The 27,353-nt window shown below is 45.4% G+C and overlaps 1 protein-coding gene across 2 annotated transcripts in view; it reads right to left on the bottom strand.

The window, feature by feature from the left end:
• Positions 1-27,353, bottom strand: part of FAM131B (family with sequence similarity 131 member B) — a 42,885-nt gene that overhangs the window by 10,546 nt on the left and 4,986 nt on the right. The window contains exons 2-6 of one of the 2 annotated variants that reach the window (XM_075438827.1): positions 5,468-5,577; positions 3,909-3,944; positions 1,271-1,364; positions 473-670; positions 1-144 (exon numbers count right to left, since the gene is read on the bottom strand). In XM_075438827.1, coding sequence (XP_075294942.1) covers positions 1-144; positions 473-670; positions 1,271-1,364; positions 3,909-3,944; positions 5,468-5,577 — 582 coding nt within the window. Of the gene's footprint in view, positions 145-472; positions 684-1,270; positions 1,365-3,908; positions 3,945-5,467; positions 5,578-27,353 lie in introns of both variants that reach the window. The other variant, XM_075438817.1, reaches the window with a different exon arrangement.

The raw sequence follows: 27,353 nt of genomic DNA, 5'->3' as shown, positions 1-27,353 counted from the left end.
CTTGGCTTTCCATTAGCTCCTGATAGTTCTCAGAGTAGTTGCCTGCTGGGTTCTCCTGATTTGAGTTTACACTCACATCCTCACCGTCCATGGAGGACCAGGCCATGAGAGTTGCCTCAGAAATAGCAAATTGCTCCATCACTCCTGCGCCAAAGGAGACAGGGAGGGGAAGCAAGGATGTGTGAAAGTCTCCACTTCTCACCACCCTCTCTAACCTCATCTCTTGGTCATGCTGTCCCACTCCTGTCATATCTCAGCAACACCCATCACCCAGCTGGCTCTCACCCTCTCCACTTTGCATTCCAACCACATAGCAATACTCCAACCACAGTCTCTCATCTCCTTCTGCCATCTGAACCACCCACAGGCTCTCCTGAGGGTGTTTTTCAGGTTCCTGGACTTTGATCTCTCAAGGATTCTGATCTGTGACATCCCAAACAATCCAATCCACATGTCAAAAAGTTAGCACTACCTGCAAGGAACCGGGCCTCCTTTTCACCGTCACTCAGGTCTGAGTAGGCATCAGCGTCTTTGCGTGCTGTCTCATGCGTGTGCTGCTGCTGCTGGCTGTTACCTTTGCCCCAGCCTTGCCATTCAATCATGTGTGCCACACGGCCTTGGCCCATAGCCGTTGGCTTTGTGACATGGTCCTTCATGCTGCGAGATATCCCTAAGGGGCCAGACATTAGAAAACAAGGAGGGGCTATTACACAGCTCCAGGGTTGTCTGCCACGCTGTTTACCTCTCGGAAGTGGAGCTTCTCCCCTGCTTTCCTGACAGGGTTCATGCCTTGGGTTGGATGTCTCCCACCTTTCACTCTGTCACTCTCCAGGAGAGTTTCTCCATCTCTCCTTGGACAGGCTCTCAAAAGGGGGGAAAGGGAAACCCCAAATATGAAAGGCCATTTCCTTCCTTGCCTAGATTCCATTTAGGGCAGAGCTAGGCAAGAGGGATGAAGTCTGGAAGTGAAAAAACTAAAAAATAGAAAATGGGGTTAAACCAAGACTGTTTGAGGTGAAGCAACTGAAGATGTCTGTGGTGGGGTGCATGTTGAGAAGCCAACAGGAGTAAGACAAATCTGTTCTTTGAAAGGGCAACAGCTAAGAGATTTCCCTATCTAGAACCATGGTGGTGGAGACTCCTCTAAGCCCTCAAAAAAGGCACGAGTTAGAAAGGAGCAGTTGGGAGAGCAACAGAGAGATATGGGAAGAAGCAAAAAGGCCTGTGGAGAGAAGCTGCCAAGGATAAACACAAATTTTGAGGACCTCACCAGAGAAAGATGATTTAGCCAAAGCCCCAATCCCATAAGCATTGGAGTTGCGTTTCAGCTTGGGGAGGATGGAGGTTGTATCTTCCATGGAGAGCTGAAAAGAGAGAGAATATGAAGAAATAATATACAGGAAGGAGAAAAGGAAGTGAATTGAAGTGAGAAATCAGTAGGGATTCCAGAAGGTAGGGGCAAGATGAGGAGCAGAAGCAAGCAACAAGAAAAATAACAAAAGAAGGGCATGAAAAAACAGAGGCTATTTAACCAGGACTGGTTATTGCGTAGCACTGGGACTGAGTGAGGCAAGGTCAGTGGGAGAGGCAGAAGCAGGCTGTGAGAAGCCCGCCTTTGTTTCTGCCAGTCCTCCACAGACATGCTGGACTGCTCCCAACTCTGTGTTAGAGATGCAAGACATGGCTGATGGACAGTTCAGGGAGCTTACAATGGGGAGCTGACAATGTGACAGGCAAGACACAGTAATGCATCATATATGCATCATACTACAGATATTAATTTTTATATGTTACTTCTGGTTTTCATTTCTTCCCATATGGTCTTAATAAAATGAACATGACTGTATCAGTCATGCATCCTCTTTCAAGCACCTACAACTATCTGTAAAGAAATGAGGTCTACAGTTTGACTTAACTGCCTTTACGCTCTTCTCTGTGTTCATCCTCAGTCCCTGAATAACAAGGACAGGAAACTAATGGGACAGGCAGCAGTCACAAATGTCACCATAAAACACAATCCATCAAGATGATTTCATCAGGCTTCTTCAGAAGTGCCAGGCTCTGCATATAAGGCTTAATTTTCACAAGCGCTAAACAAGCATTGCTTCTGCTCTTTGTTTCAACCTCTCTGAAAATCAAGTCCAGCATGTTTCAAACACAAAGATACTCAAAAGTAGTGACCACGACACTGGAAATTTTAAATCCTGACATGAAGCAAGCATTTGGTCACTGGTACAAGCCTCATGAAATGTGAGAAGAGCAATAGCTAGACAGTCAAATAGTTGGAGGCAAAGGAAGGCATTGTAAAGATGTTGAACTGCATATAATTGCAGTCAATTGCCAAAATATGAGGTGAGTTTCTCTGGAAATTGAGTGTAAATGCTGCAGCTAAGGCATCCTGTAACTTTGGAGCCAGGAATGTCTCTGTGTAACACGTGAGCTGAAGAAATCAGAATGCAGGGGAAGAATTGTAAAAAGTGAAAGGTGTAGCGGAGAACACAGTCCTTGTTCCATTATGCATTTCCTTTGGTGATGAAGGTGGTTGAAGAATGCCCATCTATGACCCCACTGGTCATTCTTGCCTGGGTGCTGCTGTTCTCTGTATCCACCCATTTGATTCAAGGCAGCCTGGGGACTGTGCTGTGAGCCACATCATGGAAATGGTCCGGAAAAGAAAGTAAACTGCAGAAGCTCTCTACCACTACGAGGCTGGAGAGCTATGACATGAAGGCAGGAATCAATGGGAAGGGAAGGAAATTCATGAGTCAGCTTTGATACCAAAGATCTATGGAACTACACTGAGAAAGAGAAAGAGCTGCATCATGAAAGAGCTGCATGGATTCAGAATGTGTTGGAAAATCAGAAACTGTGGGTAAAGAAACTGTCTTTACTATCTTTAAGGAAATACGGCTTTGTGTACCTTGGTTTCAGCTAGACATAAGTGCAGTGAGGAAAAACCTGACAAATTTCTTCTAGACAGTTGCTCCTTGCACCATAATTTTCCTGCACAATTTTTTTCTCTAACTGAGCCTAGGCAAAAGATCCCAAGCCGTAAGTGCCACAATGAGAGAGATGTCAGTAGGGTAAGGGTTAGTTAAAAATATGTCCCCTTGATATTCAGTGGCCCAAGTGCTTTCAAACCACAGAGAACCAGAAAATGACAGACATTTAAAAGGTCTGAAAGTATCTGGAATTTGAAAAAGCTTATACTACCAAAAATGCAATTTCTTATCTTTCCTTTCCAAGCCTTTTAAGCCTCCAGAGCACAAAAATTAGTCTGGTAGCACTAACATGCATTACTCCCTTTTCAGGACGCTGGTTTTGTATTAGCGAAAAAGAAAAAAAATAAAATCATATTTTTTCATAGCACAGGTATTAAGAGCAACAAGGAACATATGTTACTTGTTTGCTTGTTTCTTCTTCCACTTGTTAACTGAAGCTAACTGGTGCTGACCATCTGCCCCAGGGGACATTAAGAATTCTTTTACTCGTGTATGCAACTGAAAACAAGGGATACATTTCTCCCAAACTCCTGGAGATCAAATGACGCTCTAATCAAAGACTACTGATTTTTTAAACTTGTTGGACAGACACCTTTTTTATCTAGCAGCACCCAGAAATCTTGAAAAGAGAACATATAAAATGGCACACATTTGTCCCAAAGAGAACAAAGGCAATTTAATAGCCACCTGCAGATCTAAATACCTGCCAGACAGCAAAAGACCCAGAGGCAAAAAAAAATTCATCACCGTCCTCTGAATCTTAGACAATTACCAGAATTTCAGTGGCACTAAAGACTTTCAGTCATGTTTCCATTCCAATCTCCACTGTATCCAATGGCAGACAAATCCTGGTCTTCCTGTGAAGAGATGACTAGAAATTTGAAAAGTGGTGTGGCACATACTCACATTGATACCATCCCAGGAGAAATCTGTCCGTGTTTGCTAAAGAAAGCAAAGGAGGACATCGTGTCAGTGTAACAAACCAGTTGCAAACAGCCATGCATCTCTTTAGTAGTTTGCCATAATCAACAGTCACTACTTTATCTGATGTATCAAAAAAACTTGCGTTGTTCAACATGGTTTCCTTCCCTGCTGTTGATTATGGTGTCTGTAGGTATCACAGCGTTTGAAGGTACAGTAGCAAGTAGGATGATATAGAGTCTACGGTTGGACTCGATGGCCTTAAAGGTCTTTTCCAACCTAAATGATTCTATGATTTTAGAGAGCAAGAGAGAGAGAAACAAACACCTTCTCATAATGGTCCCCTTCTAACAGCTCTTGGCTAAACGTTGCAATGCTGGCACCCCTGCATGGGAGTTGCATCGCTTTGAGGCTAACACCAGGAGGAGCTACACTACCTATGTATCTTGAGTATAATACAGCAAGTTACAGAATTATTTTCTGCTGAAATTATTCTCTTTTGTAGTCTTTCAGTTTGCCCATTCTGACCCACTTTCCCCTTGCAAACCAGATCCACTTCCCATATTAGCCATTACAGTACCAATTCATAGTGCATTTCCTTCAGCTGGGAGGACTCACACCTTGGTTTTGGGGATGCGGACACTCAGGAAAATTTAAATGAATCAATTACACGTACACCAAATCAAAATGTTCACTGAGGTACAGCTTATGCTCATTGACCTTTAGATCTGCATTTGATTTAACTGAATCTTCCATACAAGTTTTGGCCCCACAATTTCCGCCAGGATTCCGTGAAACTGCAAGTTTCTTGAAGTTACATTCCAAGCCAGCAAGGTATGACAAGGAAATAAAAATACCTATAACATTAGCATTTTGTAAGATTTTGCAAATTGTATGTTGTTAATGTTATTTGTGAACATTATTTGTGATCCCTCAAATATTGTGTGTTTAAGATAGCTTTGATCTTTTTCTTAATCATGACCGCATACCCTTAACCTCACAGAGCTGAAAATTCAGGTATCTAAGATTGCGGAAGCTGCAATAATTCAGAACAGCAAATGAACAAGCCCTTGAGATACTGCAAGGTAAATCAGTTGGCAGCAAGTTACTAGTGAATGCAGCCCTAAAAATCAAAATGGAGGCAAAAGTGTTTCTTCAAAAGATTTTATGGCTGTGCTGCAGAAGCTGGGACAGACATAGTGCTGGGCATTTGAATGAACCCATTATTCAAGGAACGCAGACCTACAGGCTTGTCAGAACCGCCACAGTTTTTCCCATGTTCTGTTCCACGCCAGTCATGAGTGGTCAAAAGCACCTTCATCTGCAAATTCTTACTCACTATGGATATTGTGAAGCAGGTGACTCAACTCTATTCAATGCAAGCCAAACTGGACAGCTATGAAAGTCTGATCCGTGGGCACACACCAGCATTCTGGTCCTCTCCCAGATGATGCCCCGGTGATGCACAACACTCATTTCTGAACTCAGAAAGAACTGAAACTTTCTGATCCCCCTGGGTAAGTGGGTCTGGGACAGGCACTCACCTCATTGGAAGGTCGATGGAAGCTGCTGCCATGCAGTGAACTGGTGCTGTCCATATTGATTTGGTCCACATCTTTCAGTCCCTTCCAGTCTACTGCAATCACCTCGTTTCCTGTGGGAACACATGTGGTCAGGCTTCTGAGTGCCACTACAATTTGTTCTAGCAGTCTCAAGCCAACTCAGCTCAGCATACAGGAGAATCACTGAGTTTAAGGTCACAATAGCCTTAAATTAGACCTTCTGGTTTTAATCAGACCACCTGCACATCATCAACTATTATATTTCACACAGTTATCTCCATATGAAGACCAGCTATTTGTGTTTTTGTCAAGCATAATGTATGCTTGGCTAAAGCACAGCTCCCCAGGAAAAAGCATCTAATGTGTGACTGAGAAAGAACCAATTCTTTTGATATCCTGCTCCAATATTAAACCATCATCACTTAAAAAGGCATTTCTCCTTTATAATTTGAATTGGTCTGGCATCAGCTTAGAGCTGCTGGTGCCCTTGCTTTGCCGTTCTCAGCAAGATTAAAGACCTGTTTAATACCTGCCATTACATTTCAGGAAAGTTACTCATACACTCGCTTTTCTTCTTGACAAACCAAACAGACTGAGGTCTTTAGGTTTCTTACTGTAGAGCACTTTTCCAGCCCACTTAATAAACCTGTGTCTCTTTTTAAAAGATAAAAATCTCAATTTTTTCAGTTCTTCAAAATGTGGACATAAAAGCACACACAGTAATGCAGGACTGCTCTCATTCTGCTAATAAAGTTAAAACTTACTTGCTGCTCCTTATCACATTAACCCATCGTGCCATAACCTTGCAGCAGATCCTCACATTCTTTGTTTGTTCACTCAGATCTCTATGCATTTTGCACAGCTTTCTGGGATTGCCACCCATTCAAAAGCAGAGTCTGTGCCATTTGATTTTGCATGCCTTGTAATACAATTTAAAGGATCAAGTAAAATTAAATATTAATACATAAAAATTATAAAAGTGAATTAATAAAAAATAATATTATTAAATAAGATTAAATTGCAATAAAAGTGAAGCTAAATACAAATTAGCACACTTTGTTGACAACAGTCAACCAAGTAACCAGGAATGCTCTGCGTGACTGCTCTGTCCAGACTGCTATTTACTTTGCCTTCAGCCTTTGTGCCATCCTCAAACTCTGTTAAAAGTTATTTGCTTCCATGTCATGGAGGAAAAGGTTGCACTGTACTTAAAACTGAGCCTTTTGGAATCTGGAAAGAAATACAGTCCCCATAATGATCAACCATAAAGTTCCTGGGATCAATTCAGCAATCTATTTAAAATACAGTCTATTTAAAATATGTGCCATTGAATGTGAGTAGTTCTATTTTCATTAGCTTTTAGCTTTTTATTTACTCTTTACAGCAAATTTCTTCTCTACAGACATCTGCAAACAACTGGCTTTTCTAGCACATTTACACTGGTTAGTCACTGCACTTCCCAGGTACAAATGGGATACTGTGCTCTGCCGTACACAGGTCTGCAGGAGGCATGTAGGCTCTTATGAATGCGAAGCCTGAGACACCCACCAGCTAGAATTCAAATGCAAAAAAAATAATCTGGTCCCTTAAAAAGGCTAAACATGGTGAAATGAAAAGCAGCAGAAAGCAAATGCTATTTGAGTTGGTGTCCACCACACTTTTATATCTTCTCATTTTCTGCTGTGCAAGATCTCTCTTTCTGAAAGAACCAAGGCATATCTACCCCTTCACACCTGAAGCATGTTTCTGTCCATCAAGATAATTAGAACAAAGTGCTTTAATAGCATCCCCCATAAGCCTCTGACTAGGCTGAGTAAAGTTGCAGGGAACTTTAAAGAAACAGGAGGTTCCTGTACTGTACACTACACAGGTGAGCACAGAGGTCAGACAGAGCCAGGCTTTAGAAGAAGGCAACACATGGCTACGATGAGCATGACAACAACCACCTTTCAAGGCTGTGATCCTCTTGACTCATTTTCTTGACAAGCACATGCACGCATTTGGCCTCACTGAGCTCAATTATTTATTTCTAATTGTGATTACTATTAACCATGATGAATTCATGAGCTACAAGTGTAGAGCTGAATCTGTGTTAAATTCTGATCAGATCATTTGGCTCCCATCTGCAGGGCATTATGTTAGGCTGTTCGATAAAAGCTCATCTGCGCTCTCACAAAAGCACACAGAGAGACAATGGCAGGAGCAGGAATGCAGACAGCACTCCTGTCCCATCACAGGATCCATCAGCCCACCAAAGGCCCATCTCTACACGCCCAGAGGTGCACAGAGGGACAATGGCATGTGGGAATCCAAATTACAGACTCACAGGAAGGGACACCCTGTCTGGGCCTCTCCCAGGGCTGTTCCAGGAGAACCTCAGCCCCAGGATCCAGGGGAAAGCCCATCAAGATGAGTGAGAGGGAGAGGATTTCAGAAGCAGCTTCTGAGGGAGGTAGTTATTGCCTAGGGCTACAGGACCCATTGTGGGATGCAGAAGAGCATTTGGGGATTGCACTACATTTATGTGAGGTTTAGAGGAAGAACCAACAGCAGGGAAAGAGGGGGATCTAGGTGGTTTGAGGAAGAACAAATGTGAGAAAATAGATAAAGGGATAAAAGGAGCTGGTAGCATATAGACAGGTTGCTGATCAGCGTGGTTGTCCAGCCATTCCCTCCACTTGTTCTGTGCCGTTTGTCCTGTCTTCTTGTTAAATTCCATTTCTAACTATTTTCTGGCATGAAGGACGCTCTATTCTGGGTGCGTGTGTTTTGTAATGAAGGCTGAAATGCCAGGAAATAAAGAGACTGGAGTGAGTGAAACCGACTGGAGCGAGTGAGGGCGTGTGAACGAGCCTGTGATCAGTAGCCAAAACGAAGGCGAAGTGATCTGGGTGCCAGCTGCCGGCGAGCCCACAGGATCAGCTGGCTACCAGAGTGATCGGGGGGCTACCAGAGGGCTCAGGGGAGTCCCAGGCACCTGTCACAGAGCTCTGTGTGCGTCTGTGTGTCTGTGAGTGAGGGGTCTGTGCCAGCAGCTGAAGTGTGGCTGTGACCTGGGGGGCTGCTATGCCTGGTGCCAGCAACTGGGGAGACTGGGACCCAGGAGCAGCCGCTGGGCAGCCTGAACAGCCCTGCTACAGGAGGGATCCATGCCACGCACCGTGGATCTCCATCGTGACCAACCTGAGGCGGGGGCAGGAGGAGGCTGTTGGTGCTGGTCGTGTGAGTGCCGAGTGTGTCTGTCCGCTGGCCCGTGTGGCTGGCACGTACGTGCACAGATGTAGGTACACACGTTGCACGTGCGTGTTGATGTGCACGCGTACTGGGAACGGAGGCTCAGCCCGGCTACCGGCTGCACCCAGCGGCAGGGAGCTGCTGGGCGGCCGCATTCGCCCCCGCTAGCATGTGAGGGCACCCCAAGGCATACACCAGAGCTTCCCGGCAGGTCTGGAGACATCTCAGCTCCCAGGCCTCAGCAGGCTCCCAGGGTCAGGCTTTCTGTAAATCCTGTCATGGCAGGCCTGGATGGGATGGGCCCCTCACTCCCTCAGGCTGGGCGGTACAGCTGCAACTAGCCCACCCCAAGCAAACACTTCTTTTATCGCTGCATAAAGCCTAGACATGTCTAGACCTTCTACCCAGCGTTCTGGCCTCCCCGTTTGGCAGCAGTTTCTTTTCTGTTTTGCGTCCTAAAGCTGTGGCTGACCACCCCACCACCGGTCAGAGTGGCCACCCTGAGCTTGGCAAAGCGAGGGAGGGAGGCTGGGCTTGGGCCATGGGTTGCCCGCTCCCAGCACGGCCGGAGACCTCTTAGGTTTGGGGTCCCGGCAAGCCTTCTAGGGCTGGAAATACCTCTGGCAAAGGGAAGCGCCTGACAGAGCTCTGAGAAACCCAGCTGCCAGTCCTAGGTGGATCAGCTGTAAGGTTTGGTTGTGGCTTAGAATCCAACACCTTTGCCTTCGGTCTCCCTTGAACAGGGAAGGGGTGAAGGGGAGAAGAAAAGGGCACTGCCAGCAAGTGCCAGGTACGGGAAGGAGCAGAGGGGCTGACTGTGATCAGGGCGAGCTCCGGAATCGACAGAGGTCCGTGAGGGGATAAAACAGGAGTTCAGGGCAGTGCAGGAGCCATGCTGCGATCCAGTTGCCTCTTGCCGCAGAGGCAGCCCCTGCTCCTTCCCTCCATTTGCAACCCTTCACGCCTGACAGGGAGGGCTGGGGCATTCCTGCCGCAGAGCTGATCAAGATAGCGATGCTGGAGAGGCAGGAGAGATGCCACCACTCCAGAGCAGAAGGTAGCCGTACAGAAGCCTTCAATGCAGGTAGCAGTTTCACGCCTGTTTTATCTCCATTTACCCCAGGCCTTTCTCCTGTGCCCTGGCTGTTTCTGAGCGCGGTGCTGCGGCCCTTCTGTCAGTCTAGGCAGGCATCCCGGCACACAGTGCAGAACAGGCTGCAGCGCCGCTCTGCGAATGCACCTCAGAGACACCCCCCCCCCCAGCCAAAACGCGAGAGACCAACCTCAAGGAGCCTGGGCAGCCCCCGGGTTGGCAAATGACACTCAGCCTTTGCTCTCCATACTGCTAGCCCACCGACGGTTTACACAGAGTGTTAGACTGTGGGAAATACTAATATCATTCTCGCAGATGGTAGTTGAAGAACATTAACATCGAACCATTATTTGTCTCAAAGTCCACACCTGTTCCATAACAGTAGAACTAAAGGCCTATAAAATTCATTTATTACTGGTTTTCTCCAGTTGAAATATCTCATCTAGCTAGAGAAGGGAAGAGAATATGTGATCTTGCATGCACTATAGTCATAAAGACTGAATAATTACTGAAAATTATTGGTCTAAACAGTTTCACAGGTACTAAGAAAGAAAGAAATATGTTGGGAGAAAAGAACTCTTTAATATCTGTTAAATGCTTTTAAATGCAATGATATCCGCTGAAGAGTTACGACATCACACGCTGTGGCTGAAAAGGAAATCTCTGGGTTCTAATTGGCATTGGGCCTGGGGCAATGTTACTTCCTCTTATTGAAAGCTGGATAAAGGTTAGTGGGTTTCTTCTCTGCTACTAGAAATAGCAAAGGCAACATTAATCGACAGAGATGATAGATTGAGTTCTGCTCTGACAGATAGAAGGAAAGAAACATGGAAAATCAGAAAGAAGTACGGACAGTAAAGTGGGAAAAGAGGAACGGAAAGCAGTATACTATATTTTAGTATCATTTTTATCCAGCTTCTTGTCAACCTTTCTCCCTTCCATATGCTTTTTTTCTTTTGCAATAGTACAAGTCTTCTCCAATATTAATTTTTCTCTTGTCCATCTCCCATTCCAGCTTCTGCTAAACACCATGACTATTCTAATTGTAATTCTATCATCAATAACCTCTTACAGAACAGTATTTGCTCCTCTCCATATAGAGCTGATAAGCATTTTAAAACATGAGTGTGTCACAAAGCCAATTTTAAAGTGGGATTTTTACAAACACACGCTACTGAATTTCTCATTGAAATGTTCTGAAATGAGATGAGGAATGTTAAAAGATAACTGGGTTTCTGATCTCCTTGTCATTGTTTTTGTATGGTGTGTGTAGAATGGATATAAAGGGCCTTCATTTTCATTGAACTTTTAAAATACTTCTTGATTTTTTTAAAAAAATTTACTTTGGGGGTTTATTTAACATCATAAATTCCATCCTTGCTCTGCAAGGCTCAGTAGATGACTGAAGAACAAGTAGGAATCTAATTATATGAAGCAGTGAGATAAAACCAAAGCAGCTGAAATACATAAATACATTAAGCCACACTGTTTACAGATCACGGTTGCTTTGTATTTTTAACACAAATTTGATAAAAAAACTCTGAAAAACATTCATCAGAAAAAGATGTCTCCATCATAAGTGAATGTATGTTTGTTCCAGCAGACTTGTTGACTTGTTCCAACTCAAGTCCTCTAAGCCTTTGGGGGAAAAACACTGTCCCTCTTTCTGTTACAGTACTGTTAAGGTAAAAATCAAGATTTATTTTTAAGCCAGGCCTTTCTAAATAATAAAGATGAAAAACATTTAAAGAAGAAAAAATATGGGGGATGGGGGAAAGAGAATACCCTTTGCCCCACTTTTTTTTTATTGAGCATTGTAACTTTGGACTCCCAGCAATTAAAAAATGTGTGCACTAAGCTTTCCCAAGCAGTATAAAATAATGACCTTTTTGATGAATGCACTGGAAAAATCCAAGAAGCCATCCGGATGACTGCATCCCACCTTGCTGATCTAATATTACTACTTTTTTCTTATTTCAGTAGCTCATTTTGCTGCTCACTTTATCATGAAGAAACAGAATTTCTTAGTTGGACATATTTTCAGTTTCCTTGCATTTCTGTGTTCATAGGAAATTCGCCTTGTTTTGCATTACTTATTACTTCATCTAAGCAAGCCCATTCTCCTTGGGTTTCCTCTTGACATTTTCTCAATTCCTATTACCAATGTGTATTTGTTGTCACTGTATTTGGTACCTGTGTCTGCATATTGTTCATTTAATGAGGTACATGCTTGAATCAGGTATCTGCCCCTATGCAGAAGCCTTTAATAATCTATTTCACTGTAAATTCTGTGCTGGATGCTAAACATCTTCGACAATTTGTCTTTTTATTTTGTTTGACACTAAATAGATTAATATAGCTTTAGAGTCTTAAATTCTTTTTTTTTCTGCCTGACATGAAGCTGCAGAAGATGTATAGCATACGCCAAACGTGTTGGTGTGAGCTGCTTTCTGATGTGTCATGCCAATTAAGACAAGAATAAACATATTAATTAAACAGTGAATTTACAGCACCACTGTTGTTCACTGTTAGCAAACTTTCTTCTATTTCTCAGTTTTTACTTTCCAGCAGAGTAGAAACATTTGATATTGGTAGCCAATGTTAATATTGGTAAAGACCAATATTTAGAGTAAATGATTCAAGTATTCTTTTCCATTCCCTTCTTTTCCCTGAACAACTACGAAAACAACAAATGTAATTGTAGTAATTACGATCGGTCTTTAAATTGTTCTTTCCCTGATATCAATTTTCATGATACTTGTGGGAGTGTAGTATCTTTGTCAAACACAATATCATCATGTCCTGTCAAATGTGGTTGAAATAAAAGCAGTTCAAGCTACTGGGAAGGACTGACAGATGGATAACAATCATAGAAACCTTTTCCTTCCCTGCATGCTTTACAGAGAGCCATTCAAAGCTAGCCAAAAGGTCAGCATCAAGGAAAGGAATAAAATTCCATCAGGTGAACTGTCCCTGAGGTGAAGCCCAGACGGAATCATTCAAATTCTCCCAGGTAAAGCTGAGAAATCAATCAACCTGAGTTATTCACATAACTGTGTAAGTATTCTAGCCTGCACTGCATGAGGAAATCTAGAAATTAGTTAGCTGCTGTTGGCACCTACCAACAGAAACACTTGTGGAAGGTGAACAGAAAAAAAGTCTTGTTTTCTGTTTACTTTCTGTAAAGTTTTCGTGGATGGGACAGGGAGGAACAGTTTGGTGCTCATCAAGGCAGAGAAACGTCTCAGTCTCCACAAAACAGACATCTTTGAAACTTCTGATCAAAAATGAAAACACCTACAGCTCCAAGATGTTTGTAAGATTAGGAATCAGATGGGCAGTTCTCCAGATCTTTGCTTTGAATTTGGGTAATCTAAATGCTTTGCTGCTTTTCAGCAGCAAAAGGAAGGCTAGGGACAACGTGGGGCCGCTGCTGAATGAGGCGGGTGTCCTGGTGACGGAGGATGCGGTGAAAGCAGAGCTACTGAATGCCTTCTTTGCTTCAGTCTTCAGTGCTAAGACTGGCCCTCAGGAATCCCAGGCCCCGGAGGTAAGAGAAGAAGCCTACAAAGAGGACGACTTTCCCTTGGTTGAGGAGGACTGTGTGAGGGATCGCTTAAGTGATCTGGATGTCCACAAATCCATGGGCCCCGATGGAATGCACCCACGAGTGCTGAGGGAGCTGGCGGATGTCATTGCTGAGCCACTCTCCATCATCTTTGAGAGGTCCTGGAGGACAGGAGAGGTGCCCGAGGACTGGAGAAAGGCCAGTGTCACTCCAATCTTCAAAAAGGGCAAGAAGGAGGACCCAGGGAACTACAGGCCGGTCAGCCTCACCTCCATCCCGGGAAAGGTGATGGAGCAGCTTATCCTGGAGGCCATCATCAAGCAAGTGGAAGAAAAGAAGGTTATCAGGAGTAGTCAGCATGGATTCACCAAGGGGAAATCATGCCTGACCAATCTAATAGCTTTCTACGATGACATGACTGGCTGGGTAGACGAAGGGAGAGCCGTGGATGTTGTCTACCTTGACTTCAGCAAGGCTTTCGACACAGTCTCCCATGATATCCTCCTAGGGAAGCTGAGGAAGTGTGGGCTGGATGAGTGGTCGGTGAAGTGGATAGAGAACTGGCTGAATGGCAGAACTCAGAGGGTTGTCATCAGCGGCGCTGAGTCTAGTTGGAGGCTGGTGACAAGTGGTGTCCCTCAGGGGTCAGTACTGGGCCCAGTCTTGTTTAACTTCTTCATCAACGACCTGGATGAAGAGTTAGAATGTACCCTCAGCAAGTTTGCTGACGACACCAAACTGGGAGGTGTGGTAGATACACCAGAAGGCTGTGCTGCCATTCAGCGTGACCTGGATAGGCTGGAAAGCTGGGCAGAGAGGAACCTGATGAGGTTCAACAAGGGCAAGTGCAGGGTCCTGCACCTGGGGAGGAACAACCTCATGCACCAGTACAGGCTTGGGGTGGACCTGCTGGAGAGCAGCTCTGTGGAGAGGGACCTGGGTGTCCTGGTGGACGACAGGTTAACCATGAGCCAGCAGTGTGCCCTGGCTGCCAAGAAAGCCAATGGGATCCTGGGGTGCATCAAGAAGAGTGTGGCCAGCAGGACAAGGGAGGTTCTCCTTCCCCTCTACACTGCCCTGGTGAGGCCTCATCTGGAGTACTGTGTCCAATTCTGGGCTCCCCAGTTCAAGAAGGATGAAGAGCTACTGGAGAGAGTCCAGCGGAGGGCTACAAGGATGGTGAGGGGACTGGAGCATCTCCACTACGAGGAGAGGTTGAGGGAGCTGGGCTTGTTCAGCCTGAAGAAGAGAAGGCTGCGAGGGGACCTTATAAATGCCTACAAATATCTGAAGTGTGGGTGTCAGGAGGATGGGGCCAAGCTCTTTTCAGTGGTGCCCAGTGACAGGACAAGGGGCAATGGGCACAAACTGAGGCACAGGAAGTTCCGTCTGAACATGAGGAAGAACTTCTTCCCTCTGAGGGTGACGGAGCACTGGAACAGGCTGCCCAGGGAGGTTGTGGAGTCTCCTTCTCTGGAGATATTCAAGACCCGCCTGGACAAGATCCTGTGCAGCCTACTGTAGGTGACCCTGCTTCGGCAGGGGGGTTGGACTAGATGACCCACAGAGGTCCCTTCCAACTCCTGCTATTCTGTGATTCTGTGATTCTGTGACCGTTAGCCTTTTCAGAGCTGTTTAGGAAACAGAATTAATGAACAAAGCTCCAACACCAACATTTTTCTTCTTGACTGGAAACATTTTCAAACCAACACAAAAGGCTACTGCAGACCATGTCCTTGCAACTGAAAGATGAACAGAGAGCCTAATGTTAGACACAGGCAGTTCTGCTCTGAGAAGCAGTCATCTCATTTCAGCTAAGGAAGTACCACAAAACGAAACACATCCAATTAACACAATTTTTAAAAAAATCTCAAAGCCCTGTCTCATTTGCAGAACAAGTATCAGCCAGCATGAGCAGCAGCGATGGGTTTATCCTCATTTTTCACTGCTTCTCTGAAGTGCAGAGAACGTGTCCCCAGGGGCCTCACTCAGCACAGTAAGTATGAAAACGTCAGTATGAACCAAGGTAGCAGCCCTTTTTTGCTGGTCTGTAGCCAACATTACAGAAGTAATACGCAGCAGGCAATTTCATATGTTGCTCTCTGTGTATGGTTATATTTTAATCTCTGTGGCTAGCATGTCACATGGGCACTGTCCTAGAGCATAAGAACATCATTAGCTGTGACATCTATGTCCCATAGTTTCATCTCTACCAGCGGGAAGAACCATCCCAAACACTCCTCGGGAGCCAACGGGCACATCACAATGCACCTTTCTCCCTGAACTCCCTTCCCTGCACTCTGGAGCAGAAAGAGGAAGGTGTCACTACCGCTGTCACCTCCAGAACCACTGCCACCACGGCTGCTGCTGACACCTCCACCCCCACGTGCAGCTGGGATGCAACCCTGCACAAAGCAGGAGCCCAAGGGCTCTGTGGGCCCTGCCCGTCCCCTACGTCAGCCTGGTGAAATAGAGACCATGCTTCCATCACCTCCTGCTGTCCCCAGGTTCCACAACACACCGATGGCAATAGCACGGAGCCTTCCTGCCACCCTACTCCCTCTCTTTACCATTTTCCTCCCTCTCCCTGATGTTAATATACATATGAAAAGCGCATACACCACCCTTCCTTTCCCCCAGGCTCTGCCCATAGCCCTTCCAGGCTCTCTCTTCCTCCTCAGCACCTCCACGCATTTTTCATCTTCTGTCTTCCTGCCCCTGCCTGTTCCCAGGCCAGCCCTGCTCCACATCCTGCCCCATGCAGCCTGGGTCTCTTCCCCCTTTTCCAGCCCTCCTGCACCCCTCCCAAACATCATCATAGACAAAAACCCAGAAAACATCCCAGACACCCATCCCCATTGACCTGCCTTTGGGGAGACGCTGGGACAGATGGGGGAACAGGGGTCCCTGACCCCAGGGACGTCGTCAGTCCCTCTCTGTGGGGTGGGCAGCACCACTGCCAAGGTGATGTCAGCAGGCCAAGGTGGGACTCCACCGCTGCCCTTTCAGGCCCACTACCATTCCCCAGCCAGCAGGACGAGTCGGAGGAAGGAGAACAAGAGCCTGCTCTAAACACCAGCACGAGGGCAGTGGCAGCCTGTCAGTTCCAGGTTCTGCTCTCCTTACCTGTCCCCCCCCTTAGCTGTAGGGTATCGCTCTGGCAGTCCCAGAGTATATGAACATGTGGCTATATCCTTCTCCACCACGGCCATCGCGAGCTTGGCCACAGTCTGCATCAAGCACCTGGTTTTGGAACAGCAGCAACGGTTAGAGCCAGCCAGGAGGCACCAAGACTGCTGCCTCTCTCTCACCACTCTTCCCAAAAACCATAGTGTGGGATTTTCCAGAGGCAGTGATGCCCTAGGCCATGGCAATGGCTTCCAAGCCATAGCAGATTTTCTTCCTGGCAACACAAGCCACTCCGTGGGACGCAATGGGTAAAGGGCTCTAGGTGAGGGGCTTGTCATTCTCCTCAAGGCCCTCCAGGTGCTGGGTGTAGAGATGACGTTAACTTCTGTCTCACCCCTCTTCCCAAAGCTGCCCTCCTCGTTATCCTCCCTTTCTTTGCCCTAAAGAAGCTGATATTTCCCATCAGTCCGCTCCTGCAGGGCTGTAAGCGACAAGTCCTTCTGCCAACAAGTCCCCATCCAGACATGGCATGGAGAGCTGCTTTATCATTCAACATCAGGAATCTTCTTGTACATCCACAGCTCCTCAGGTCTTCCCTTGCTGAGCTCAGGACACTTCCAAGTTGACTGTTTCCTGGCCCAGGAAAGGGTCATGAGCCCTCCATAAAGTGAAGAATGGAAGCAGTCACAACATAAGCAGATACCAACCCCCCCTTGGGGAACCCCACACAGGGAGGAAGAGGGCTCCTTACATGGAAGAACTGTTACCTCTTGTGCCTCCTTCCTCTGTGCACTATTGCCTGGAGACCCAAACCCTCTCCACTGACAGTCCTTGTCTTGTGGACAGATATGGAGAACATATCTGTGGGCCCAACATCTCCTGTCCCTTCAGAGAAAACAGACCTCCTCCACATCCTCAGAGTAGGCCACTTCAGGTTATGGCTGGACCCTCAAAGACAGCCAAGAGGGCAGGGCTGGCCACAGCGAGCTGGAACGAGTGAGGCTGTTGCTGTCATTCCTCTGTAAAGGCCCAGGCTATGGGATCTCAGAATGGGTCACCTGTCTTTGTGCCTTTGGTCACTTCAGCCAGCACTGAATTCGAGATCCTTGGCCAGTGGGGGACAGACCACTCTCTTTGATGAGGCAGGCCCCACCTGAGGGACTACTCCCTTACCAATCCATTCTTTTCCATGCCAGTGACCTAGTGCAGCTGCCAAGAGTGCCCTGGCTCCCTTCAGATGTGCAGGAAAATGAAGGAGAAACTGTTCCCAGCCCTAGACAGCCACCAGCAGGGCTTCAGATGTCCTCACTAGACAGATCACCACAGCTTCCCAAGCAACGAGTGAAAATGACAAGACCTGCTGGCACTGAGACTGCAGGGGCTGAGGTCACCAGGCAGAACTGCCAGCACCGGGCACCTGTACCTGCTGGGGTGAGGCCACAGCTCACCATCACAACCACCAACACCCCCACCCCTAAACCCATCCCACGAAATTGCTCTGCTGCCCTTGAGGGCATCTACACCTACATGGAGCAACCTTTAGGGGTTGCTTTCTCTTCATGAGGCCCCTCTGATCCCCAAAGGGCTACCCCACTCCCTCTGCTGCTTGTCCTCATGTCAGGGGCGGAGTCATTGCTCTATGCCAGATGCACTGGCTGGGCTGAGGACCTTTACTTAGCAGGAGAAGTACAGAAATGCCCCGATCCACAAGCTTTTGAGCACTACAAGGACACACACAAGTCTGCAGGCTCCTCAGATCCATCATGCTGAGGGACAAGGTGTGCTACCTGCTGAAGACTCATTGCTCTGGAAAGAAGATACAGCTGACCCTTGCCATAGCAGATTACAACCTCATCTTCATCAGTGAGGAGGGAAGGAGACCCAGAGGGCAAACTGCTTTCCTGTACCACATGGATCACAGCTCTGGCTACAGAACTTGCTGGTATACAGCACTACTGGTAGCACTGGCACCACCAGTGCTGGCCAGAAGTTTCCTCACCCCACTTCTCTCTCCCTCAAAGTGAACAGCTCAAAATCCCATCATTAAACCCCATGCCATGGACGCAAGGTGTCTTTATGGGTGGGGTATTCTCCTTGCTTTGGGCGATGGACACAAGGTGTCTGTAGGCGTGGGGTATTCTCCTTGCTTTGGGCAGAAGTGTTCTCCATTGTGTTCCCACAGGAGATCTTCACCAGTCTAACTGCCAAGCCTAGCTGCTGCAGTGCTAGAAAAGCATGGTCCACTTTAGCGGCTTCATGGATAAAGTCTCATGCCACCACCTCTGATGGAACAGCAACCCAAGGTGCTGGAAGTCACTGAGGACATGCCCGTCAGTTGATGCACTGTTCACTTTGTATAGAATGGAGGTCAGTAATCCCTCTGATGTCTGTACCCTAAAACCAAGCCCAGTACATTTATAATTCTTCTAGCTGATACTTGCCTTTTTCATTGGTCTGGTTCCTCCCAAGTGCTATTCCTGGACAGGGTCTTTAAAATATTCCACTGAACTGGACTGGCAGGGGTAGATACCAGGTCACAGCAGGTGTCCATCTGAAGATCACACCCTGGCACAAACCCCATACACCTGACTATGCTTCCTCCACCTGAATCTGAGTAGCACAGCATGAGCCACTCCTGGCCGAACAGCTTATGCTCCACACAACAACATGTAAGCTTATTCTTCTCACACCACCACTCATGGTGCTCGCCACCACCTCTTGTAGGATGAGGCTCATCTACCAGTAGTTTAACAACCTGTTAAAGAATATGAGCTTTATAGCAGCCTCCCAGGACCTCTGGATCAACACATACAAGAAGACCCATTCTTTATCTTGTCCCAAAGCTACCAGAAGGTAGCATAGGAAGTTGTGAGCCAAGTTCTTCTACAACTACATGATGGCACCAAGGCAGTGGAGGAATGTGGCAGAACAGACAGGATATTCTCAGGCTGGAGAGGCAGGCTGCCCTCAGGAATTCAGCAGGTAACACCTGCAGCAGGGAAAGCTCTGGGTCCTGGAAGAAGTTCAGGTCCAAAACACCATTGCCCGGTTGCAGACCCAGCTCTTTTGGGAGATGGATCATGGTGCTTCCTTTTTCCAGAAGTGAGGTGAAAAAAACACATTGCTTGCAACCTTGCAAAGGGTATTGCTCCTCATGTTGGTCCTGAGCAGAGCCAAGAAGGAGGAAGGACTTCATATGCAAGCCCACTTCTGTTTGGATAACACTGATTTCTGCATTTGCCATGTTCTGAGCACTCAATGGATGACCAAGACTCACTGGAGCTCCTTCCTACCATGGCTGAGATCTCAAAAACTCTCCACCACATGACTAGTAACAAAACTCCAGGCTCTCCAAGGCTGCCAGGCTGAGCCTCTCAAGAGTGAAGAGCTTTGCTTCTCATGACAGAGAGGCATGAGAGTTCTGCCAAAAAAAAAAAAAAGCCTCTGCAAAGCGATGCATTGCTGCACAGTGTTTCTCCTCAGCACAGATTACAGAAAAAGGTGTAATGTAGCTGAAGTCTATGCTGGTGTATGTGGTCCACCCAGACCAGAACCATATGATTCCAGACCAGCGCATGAAACTGTGTATGATCTAAGGCCACAAAGACATAGTCTGTCATTATCTCTCCTTCTCCTCCAGGTCCCCCAACCAGGAGAGAGTGTTTAATAGAATAGGTAATGGCTATTTTATGGGGACTGTGAAGGCATTTGGTTTCAACTCCTGCTTCATGGGGTTTCTCCAGCAGTTTCTCCAGTGTGCAACTGCAGAATGCTTGTTCAAGCTCAACAGGGTCCTCTTGCCTTCAGAAGGGGAATGAGTCAGGGCTGCCCTATTCCAGCCATTGCCGCTCCATCACTGTGGAGTCCTTCCTCTGTATTGTCTGTTATGGTGCAATGGGCCTGCTGCTCCCAGAACAAAGTTGTATATAGTCATGTGGGTCTAATCCCACTGACATGCCTCCTCACAGTCTGGTACCCAGAAGCCCAGGCACACAGGGGTCAATCAAGTCACGTACAGCACCTTCCTCTGCCCAAGTCAACTGGGTCAAGAGGTCTCGCCACGTGTTTGGAAATGGGTGCTAAACAGGCAAGTAGCAACCTCCCAGCAGCACTCCACACCAGTAAGGCACGTGTATCTTGCTTTGAGAGCCTAACTCTATGCTACCAGACATTTTCTGGCTGCTAGCTGGGATAAGAGGGAGGTCAAGTTGTCTGAACAGCTGCAGAGGCAAGCAGAAATGATGCAGCAACTTATCCTTCAGGGAGGGTTCTGGTTGTCGTCAATCAATGAGTGCTGACCATGCTTCAATACTGCATCAATACCTTGTACCCTATCCCGCTGATCAGCCTCCAAAAGAACGTACTGGACTTCTGCATGGTGTTTTATGGTTCAGACAGTCCAGACTGGACTGTGCTGGCATATGCCTTCCTCACTACCTCTGAGATGTCTGTCATTCCACACCAGCAACCCAAGAGGCCTCTTGCAAGACCTTCTTTAACTACTGGTGTTTTACAAGGCCCTCCTCAGAACCTGGAAGCTCTCTGGAGCAATCAAGTCTTTCATGACCACCAGCAAAAGGGAATCTCTCTGTTGAGCCCCAGCTGAACAAAATTTACCTCCAAGTGCAGGCAGAAATCTCATCATCCCTACAGCATCACTAAAACTGGGGACCACTAGGTCTATGGTCAGTGAGTCTGGGTCAATCCCACACTGCTTGCCTGGTGTACAGTGTAGAACAGCCAGATTATACCACCATCTCCTACCTCAGGCAAGTCCCACAGGAGGGTAGCCCCCTCCAACACCTAGCTCCATGGAGATACCTCTGAGACCTTGACCTGTGACTCCCTGGCCAACTCACACATCACTTCAATAAGCTTTGAACAACCTGACGATGTCCCTTGAGAACACCTCTACACATTCATGCATCAGTTGCTCAACTTTCTCCCGCTTACACTCAGTCACGATACATGGTTGTAGGACCACTCATTGTCAGGAGAGGAAGAGGAACCCTGGTGGCTAGCTTCTACTCTGAGCTAATTCCATGGTCCACTGAGAACATCAGCTGGAAAAATCCTCCATCAAGCAGAAGTCACAAGTTTGTTCACAGGACCCCCTGACTCATGTCTCTTATGCAACAAGAGGGAGGTTGCCACCTCTGTACATCAAGCATGCCAGTCTTCTGACTCCTCCAGAACTTGTTATTGAGATTCTGGCTGCACTTACCACATATTTACTTGTACAGTTCCCATCCCAACACCTACTAAATTCTGGGCCCTCTTTATCAACTTCCCCGTTTCTCACCAAGCTGGCTATCTCCAGCTACAGAAGGAGGAAAACCCAAGATTCCAGCAATTCACAGTGCTATTTCTATTCCCTTGTTCTGGGCAGGGCATCACTAGGCAGCACCCACCAGTGCCTGGATACCAGGGAACACAGGGGTGCTCTGCTCACTGTTCCTCTCTGGTTCCCCGTTTTTCTGGATTTAGCCTGTTAGTCTTTACCCTGTTCTCTTTTCTTATTTTTGTCTTCTCCTCCAATCCCCTACCCCACCTCAGTGACTGCCTTTTTTTCTCCCTGGTTTCTTTTCTTCCTTTCTTCTTCTTTTGAGGGTCGTGGGAAAGTAGGCATTCAGTATTTGTTTGGGATGGATATCAGCTTCTCCCTGAAATGGGAGTAGATGTGTAAGAACAAGTATAAGAGAGGAAACAGTAGCAATATTTTCCCAGAATACTTGTCCTAGCCTCTCACAATTTACACCTCAAGTAGCTCCTGACACTGACACGCTCCCTCTGTATTTAGTTATCTTTAAAGGAGTTTTCATCTATTCATCTGTTCACTTTTTAAACCAAAGAAAACTTTTAGTACCCATAGCATCCTATGTCAAAGAGTTCCGCAGTATAACTCTGCATTATACGAAAAAGTGTTTTTGTTTGTTTGAAACTTGCCATTTGTTAGTTTCATTTGATGTCTAGATTCTGTTTTGAGATAGATAATGAAATATTCTTCCCTCTTCATTTTCTCCATGCTGCTCATATCACAGAGAAAATTCAGGATTTTATAGATATCCATCATAACTTTCCTTAATCATCTCTTTCCCATACTTGAGAAATCTCTACCTATTTAAATGGCTCCTCACACATAAGCCACATCACACTTTTCACAGAATCATAGGTTGAAAAAGACCTCTAAGATCATCCAGGACAACCATCAACCCAACACCACCCTGCCTACTAAACTATATCCCGAAGTGCCACATCTACATGTGATTTTTAATTGTTGTCCTTTTCTGAATCTTTTCCAGTTTGATTTTGTCCTTTCTAAATTGAGAATGCACAATCAAGGACAACACATTATATTAAAAATAAGGGTGTAGTATGTTTTTTTGCATAGTATAATGCTGTTTCTCATTTTATTCTCTACTCTTTTCCTAACTACTAACATTTGATTGGCATTTTTACTGATACTGAGAATTAAGCTATCCATTATAACATCAAGATCTGATTCTTGCGTGGAAATAGTAAACTCAGAACCTCCTATACTGCAAATGTAACACTAGAATTGCTTTGCCTGTGTGCATCATTTTACATTTATCTACATCAAATTTCATCCATAATTTTAACACCTAGTCATTTGATATAGCTAAATCCGTTTGCAAATCTCTGCATACAGCTTTTTGTTTGCTCCTCCAAATGATTACTGTCATTATCATACTTTGTTACTTCATTATTTAGCCCCCTTTTTTATATCATTCAGGATATGCACAAATCTGAAAAAATATCCCTGTCAAAATTGGCCATTTTATGCTAAACTTTGTTTCCTGTCCTTACCCGGCTACTTAATTTCAGGAAATTCCCTTTGATCCAACAGCAGATTCATGTCTTTAACAGCCTGGGGTGAGCGACCTTTATAAATGTGCTTTGCAGATCCTAGTAGACTATAGCCATTGGATCTCCTTTGTCAATATGCTTGTTGATGCCTTCTAAGACTTACAAGGCGTGATATCCCTTAACAACATAGTGTTAACACTTCCTCAGTATATCTTACTTGTCCATGCATGTGCTAATTCAGTTCTTTAGAGTAATATTTATTAGCTTGCCTGCTAGGCTTTTCTTGTTTATTAGCCCATAGTTTCCCAGACCTCAAAATCATTTTAAAAACTAGCATCACATTAGCTACCTTCCAGTCTTCTTGTACCAAGGTAAATGGAAGGCTTTACAAATCATAATCAGTAGTTTAGCTCTTCCAGCCTCAAATTTATTCAGAAGACTTGCATGAACACCATCTGATGACTTGTTACTCTTCTGTCTACCTGCTCTACAACCTCATTTACTGAGGCTTTGATGTGAAGCTGATCTTCTGATGCATCACCAACCAGGAAAAGTTCCACGGGATAAACTTCCACTACTTCCTCCACAATGAACAAATACAAAATTGTTCTTTGGTTTTTTTAGAGTTTATTCCAGTGTGAATGTATCTGCCATCCTTCCATTGCATCATAACTGTTTTCTGCTAGGTTGAAGAGTCAGATAGTTTTGAGGGGATTTTCCTTCACTCGAACACTTAGAGACTGTCATCGAGTCACTTCTGCAAGTTTTTATTCATGGTTCCATGTTTATTTTCTGCCCATTCTTCAGTTTTGCAGTACTTCTCAAAGTGCTAATAATAGAATTAGACAAAGTAGATGAAAAATAATTTTTTCACAATTGCCAAATGCAAAGAAAATACAACCTTCTATCCTCCTGTTCAATATTCAGCTCTTAATAGATCAAAGCACCACATTAGCTTCTTTGGCTGCAGCATCACAATAGTAGCTGTTGATCTACTGATTATCTGTTCGGATATCTATAATCTTTTTCAGTGTGACTGCTTTCTAACATAGAGCTCTGGTCCTGTAAATGCTGTTCACACACTCTGTCATTAGATAGATGAACTTGTATTTGGCTAGAGTGAAAGACATACAGTCTGTCAAGATTCAGTACTCCAAATGAATCAAACTGTTCCATATCAGTGATTTATCCTTTTCATTTGTATTTTCATTTTTAGTAGTTCTTCTGTTCTTTATAGATTCTACCAAGTTTATCAGCATTTTAGATTTCCCTCGGGATTTTGAGCAATATGTTAAAATCACATGGTACTGACAACTGTATCGAGAAAAGTGGGATCACATAAGAAACATAAGCTTTCCAACAATGATTCTTTCTTTGTCACTATTTTGCTCTCTGTTGAATTTTGATGCACTTAAAATGTACCATATTCATATATTATTAGTCAAAGAATCATGTGATAATAAGTTCGTTGCTAACTGATTAGTTTTTTTTATCTTTTACCAATCTAGTATTTTAGATCCTTTACCATGATTGTAGGTAATGGTACCTCTATCATAGAAGTATTTGGCTGCAGGGAGTCTCATAAAAGTCATGAAATTAAGTTATCATAGAACCATAGAATGGTTTGGGTTGGAAGGGACCTTTAAAGGTCATCTAGTCCAACCCCCCAACCCTTCTGTCAAGTTAGCTTTACGGGATACATTTTGCATAAACCCATTCTGACTGGCACATTGTCCTTCTAATATTTTATTGGGAATTATATCAGATTGACAAAATTAAGTACCTAGGTCATCTCACAGAACTTTTAAAGTTGTGATAATATCCCGGCTTTTCACTTCCAGATCTTCCTCACTATTTCAAGACTTCTTGAAAAACAAAGCTTTGATTTTTTATCCAACTGCTTAAAAACTCCTGAGTGCAAATTATCTTGAATTTAATACCCTTATTAAACGAGCTGAAAATCATTTTTCTCCTACTTATCCCCAATAAAACAGGTCTAAAAATATTTATTGATTAGTTCACTTTTTCTCCTTCAATACACATCAGTCTATAGAAGTCAGACTCCCAGGTCTATCATGCCAATGAAATACTACTCGTTACTTCCATTTTCCCATCAGTTTCTTTGTTGTTTCTCTCATAATTCTCTCATATCACTGCCCACAAGAGTTCACAAAGTCAGTATGTTGTCCTTCAGTTCTGTTCTTCAAAACCACATCCGTTGTGTTGTCCAAAAAATTAAAAAAAAAAAAAGTCTTAGGTTAATCAGCAACATGCCAAAGACTGTCTTCTTATACTAATAACCATTGCTGATACATTTTTAGTATGGTTTCCTTACAAAGCTAGGCTTATGTAATCATACTATTTGTTAGCCCTCTCCCCACAACAACTTTGAAACCACTAGCCTTTCTCAGTGACCCTGATGAGAGAGAGAGGGGTCTCAGAGATGACCAGTTCGTACGCACTTCATGACAACCAGCTGCTAGGCTTGGGAGACAGTCTCTATTCAGATCCTTACTGGTGGAAATAAGTTGTTATCCCAGAGCTCTTCAGTGGAGTTTTTAAAGTGATCAGATTGAGAACTACTCAAAAGAAGAAAGGCCAGACTAGGAAGAAGTAGGAGTAATGAAGTGAGACCAAGCACAAAGCAGCCTGATCTGGAAGGAAAGGCACCCTTTTGTCCCTCTGCTCTGCTTGTCTCTCCCCCAGGACAGAGAGGAACAAGATACCCAGGTGCCCTTCTTCATGTCCTCCATTTGGACACCTAAGATTCAGCTGGACAGGGTGCTGGGCCATCTTGTCTAGACCGTGCTTGTGCCAAGAAAGGTTGGACCAAATGATCCTTGAGGTCCCTTCCAACCTGGTATTCTACGATTATATGATTACATGTATTCCCACTCTTTTACCCACATTGTCTATAAAGTGGAGGTTTCTACACAGAGCTCTGTGCTCCTTCCCCTTCCACCGGTGTGCATGCAAGTAAATGAATATTTAACACCATCACTTGGTTTCCTTCTGCACTACCATTTCCTCTCCTAGACTTCTCCCTTTCTTTATTTCTTTTCACTGACTCATAGAATCATTTAGGTTGGAAAAGACCTTTAAGATCACCAAGTCCAACCATTAACCTAGCACTGCCAAGTTCACCACTAAACCATGTCCCCAAGCGCCACACATACAAGTCTTCTAAATAACTCCAGAGGTGGTGACACAACCACTTCCCTGGGCAGCCAGTTCTAATACTTGACAACCCTTTCAGTGAAGAAATTTTTCCTAACACCCAATCTAAACCTCCCCTGGCACAACTTGAGGCCATTTCCTCTTGTCCTATCGCTAGTTACATGGGAGAAGAGACCAACATCCACCTCACTACAACCTCCTTTCAGGTAGTTGTAGACAGCAATAAGGTCTCCCCTCAGCCTCCTCTTCTCCAGACTAAACAAACCCAGTTCCCTCAGTTGCTCCTCGTAAGACTTGTGTTCTAGCCCCTTCACCAGCCTTGTTGCTCTTCTCTGGACATGCTCCAGCACCTCAGTGTCCTTCCTGTAGTGAGGGGCCCAAAGCTGAACACAGTACTCAGGGTGCGGCCTCACCGGTGCTGAGTACAGGGGCATGATCACCTCCCTGCTCCTGCTGGCCACACTATTCCTGATACAAGCCAGAATGCCGTTGGCCTTCTTGGCCACTTGGGCACACTGCTGGCTCATGTTCAGCCAGCTGTTGACCAGCACCCCCAAGTCCTCTTCCACCAGGCAGCTTTCCAGCCACTCCTCCCCAAGCCTGTAGCGTTGCATGGGGTTGTTGTGACCCAAGTGCAGGACCCGGCATTTGGCCTTGTTGAACCTCATACAGTTGGCCTCGGCCCATTGATTCAGTCTGTCCAGATCCCTCTGCAGAGCCTTCCTACCCTCGAGCAGATCAACACTCCCACCCAACTCTGTCATCTGCAAACTTACTGAGTGTGCACTCGATCTCCTCCTCCATATTGTTGGTAAACATCTTAAACAGAGCTGGCCCCA

The sequence above is a fragment of the Opisthocomus hoazin genome, chromosome 1 (assembly GCF_030867145.1).
Source record: "Opisthocomus hoazin isolate bOpiHoa1 chromosome 1, bOpiHoa1.hap1, whole genome shotgun sequence".
Lineage (NCBI taxonomy): Eukaryota > Metazoa > Chordata > Aves > Opisthocomiformes > Opisthocomidae > Opisthocomus > Opisthocomus hoazin.
This window is presented reverse-complemented; position numbering and strand designations above follow the sequence as displayed.